This window comes from Colobus angolensis, unplaced genomic scaffold, assembly GCF_000951035.1.
Source record: "Colobus angolensis palliatus isolate OR3802 unplaced genomic scaffold, Cang.pa_1.0 Scaffold48, whole genome shotgun sequence".
Classification (NCBI taxonomy): Eukaryota; Metazoa; Chordata; class Mammalia; order Primates; family Cercopithecidae; genus Colobus; species Colobus angolensis.
In genome coordinates, this window is record NW_012118265.1 from 13,975,521 (window position 1) to 13,978,906 (window position 3,386).

The 3,386-nt window shown below is 35.1% G+C and overlaps 1 protein-coding gene across 3 annotated transcripts in view; it reads right to left on the bottom strand.

The window, feature by feature from the left end:
• Window positions 1–229: 229 nt before the first annotated feature.
• IFT80 (intraflagellar transport 80) overlaps window positions 230–3,386 on the bottom strand; it is a 158,855-nt gene continuing 155,698 nt past the window's right edge. For all 3 annotated transcript variants that reach the window (XM_011959065.1, XM_011959064.1, XM_011959066.1), the window contains one exon: window positions 230–1,882. In XM_011959065.1, the coding sequence (XP_011814455.1) occupies window positions 1,772–1,882 (111 nt within the window). In that variant the 3' untranslated portion in view covers window positions 230–1,771. The remainder of the gene's footprint in view (window positions 1,883–3,386) is intronic.

Consider the following 3,386-nt stretch of genomic DNA (forward strand, 5'->3'; position numbering starts at 1 on the left):
ACAAGAATGGCTTGAACCTGGGACACGGAGGTTGCAGTGAGCTGCGATCGGGTCACTGCACTCCAGCCTGGGCGACAGAGTCAGACTCTGGCTCAAAAAATAAATAAATACATAAATAAATAAATAAATAGTAGTATTTTTGGGAGCCTTGCCCTTTAACTTGTGGGACCTGTTTCTAACTCCAGCTAGTTAGTGTCAGAATTGGATTGAATTCCAGGATATGACAGAATTGTTTAGAACACAGACTTTTTATTTTTTGCATTTATTGTGGTAAAATATACATAACACAAAACCCTTTTAACCATTTTTTATTTTTAAACATTTTAAACTTCTCATTGAAATATAACAATATAGGAAACATATAAACAGTACAACTTATAAGTACACTACTCAATCAGATTTCATCTGATCAAGAACAGAATATTCCAACATTCCGGAAAAGAAAAGAAACATGTTAAAAAGAAAAGATTTTTATTTAAAAAACCTAGACATAGTAATTAAAATGGGGGTTAAGAGAGGTAATCCCTCTATCCCTTTGTGTGTGTGTATATATATATATGTAACAGACATAATCCCACATACATGCATCTATACCCACCCTATAATGTACCATTTTCAGAAATGGGTTTATAGAAGACTTTCTAAGGGGTGTTTGTTTTATTGTTTAAAAGATTATGTGGTAATAACTTTGGGATATACTAAATTAACAGTAATCAAACAGGTTTATCACCCAAGGAAATTTTCACAAATTCAGACTTCAGGGCCTATTGCCTGACCATTCTCAAGTCAAGAGAGGAATGAAGAGAATACCTCTTGCTCATTCTAGATATATTTTTGAAATTATGATAAAATATACATAACAAAATTTACCATTTTAACCATTTCTATGGGTACAATTCAGTGGCATTAACATTCACGATGTTGAGCAACCATCATCGCTATCCATTTCCAGAATTTGTTCATCCCAAACAGAAATCATGTACCCGTTAAACAATAACCCCCCCATTTCCTCCTGCCTGCAGTCCCTGGTAACCACTATTCTCCTTTCTGTCTCTAGGAACTTGCCTTTGCTGGTACCTCATAAAAGAGGCATCTTATTTGACCTTTTGTATCTGGCTTATTTCCCTTAGCATACTGTTTTCAAGGTTTATCCTGAGGTAGCATTTATCAGAATTTCATTCCTTTTTAAGGCTAAATAATATTCCATTGCATGTATTACAGCACATTTGTTTATCCATTCATGACAGACACTTGAGTTGTTTCCATCTTTTGCTATTCCAGTAATGCTGCTATGAACTTGGTGTATAAATAGCTGCATTTTATACATTTGTACAAATCCATCCTCATGTATTTTTGTTCTATAAATAAATAAACTTTTGGAGGCACTTTACAATTTAGAGGTCAAATAGAAATTAATGGTAACATACATTTCAAAAAGTCCAATGTTTTATTATCAACATCAGTATTTGTTCATGCTGAAGATTTAGGAATGAAGTAATGGGCAAAAAACTGAAATATAATCAACACTACACAGGTATATCTTACATATATAGTAATATTTTGCTAATTATTGGACTAAAAAATATAAAAGATAGAAATACATCAGTTACTTTGTGTTTCATCTTTCTGAATGTACTTTTACATAAATACACAGCAAGTACTTATACTCATTTAAAGATTATGCTTTTTTCTTTAGCAACCAAAACATGCTTACCCTTGGTTAATCAGAATTATTTCAAAAGATAAAACTTCTTAAAGATAAGCATGGCATTTAGGGCTTTAGACCCATACTCTTGCTGGATTGGCTGCTTGATGATTGCTCTCTTTCTTTTGTAATTTCCATCTCAATTTTGGCTTTGATTTTCTCCCAATCTATTTGGAGCTGCAAAAGAAAAAAAAAAAAGAAGAAATATGCTTAGATAGTATAAGACATTTTTGTTTACTCCAAAGTAACCAAGAGTAAACAGATAGAATGTGTGACTTCCAAAAGATTAGAGAAAAAGAGAACATCAAAGTTAAGAAGAAGAAATACTGTTTGGCCAGGCATAGTGGCTTACTCCTGTAATCCCAATACTATGGAAGGCTGAGGTGGGTGGATTTCTTGAGTCTAGGAGTTTGACAACATCCTGGGCAACATGGCCATGTTCCGAGACAGGAAAATAAATACAAAAAATAAAAAAAGTAGCTGGGTGTGGTGGCACCCTGTAGTCCCAGCTATTAGGGCAGCTGAGGTGGGATAATCAGCTAAGCCCTCGAGGTCAAGGCTGCAGTGAGCAGTGATTGCACCATTGCACTCCAGCCTGGGTGACAGAGCAAGGCCCTGTCTCAAAAAAACAAAAACAAATAATGCTCAAAAACCACAAAATAGTTTTAAGAATAAGACCAAAAAATAAGAATTATATAATAAAAAGCAAAGACTCTCATTGTGATTCAAAAGACCAAAATCTAGTCACAGCTATTTATAAAGGTGCATCTAAACAGTCCCATGGAGCCTTAGGATTGTGCACAGGTGCTCAGGGACAAGGTAGGGGATGAGACGGACTGCCGTCTTCCAAACGAGGAAAAAACGGACAGGACTCTGGTTACCAAGCCATTTTTCAAATAGGCTTCACATCTTATAAATTGAAGTTTCCACTGGAAGCCTAGTTATGAGGAAAGACAGGGATTCATTAGCTTCCCCTAAGCATATTCTGTGAAAGTGACTACTTTGCACCAACTCTTAAAGTAAGACATGGTGGTCATTAAGACAATGAGGAAAAGATGTTAGAGAAAGCGAAGGGAAAGCAATACTGGGAAACACATGAAAAGAATAATTGCAAAGTACAAACGTTTTTATTTGTTTGCTTCCCTTCTATCCGTTATGCAGTCTCCCCTCCCCTAGCCCAGCCCTATTCCTCTCCTAAGTTCATTAGACTTACTAGGAATAGACTCTGCTCCTGAGTTCTATGAGCAACTTCTTTAGGAAAGCACATTCTACCACTTAACAAAGTTTGGAGATCACTAGTTTAGGAATGTTTATCCTTTCTGAGGAAAGATATGGAAAAAACTGGGTCACAGATTAAACTAACTCTGATTTACAGGAAATAAATCCAAACCCCTGAGTCTGAGCCAAAAGTGAAAAGGTTTTCACCTCTGTTTAGGGGAGCTGAATGGAATAAGTAGCATTAAAGAAGATTGAGGGACTCTCAATCTTAAGTGAGGGGTTAATTTAACTTTAATAGGACTTCGTGCTTCCTTTATCTTATGCTTGAGGTTAAAGAAATTAAGTATTTTTTTAAATTCCAATATCCCATATCTGAATTGCTGTGAAGCAATTTGTAAATATTTTGGGTCACCTTTATTTATTTTTTATTTTTTATTATTATACTTTAAGTTCTAGGGTACAT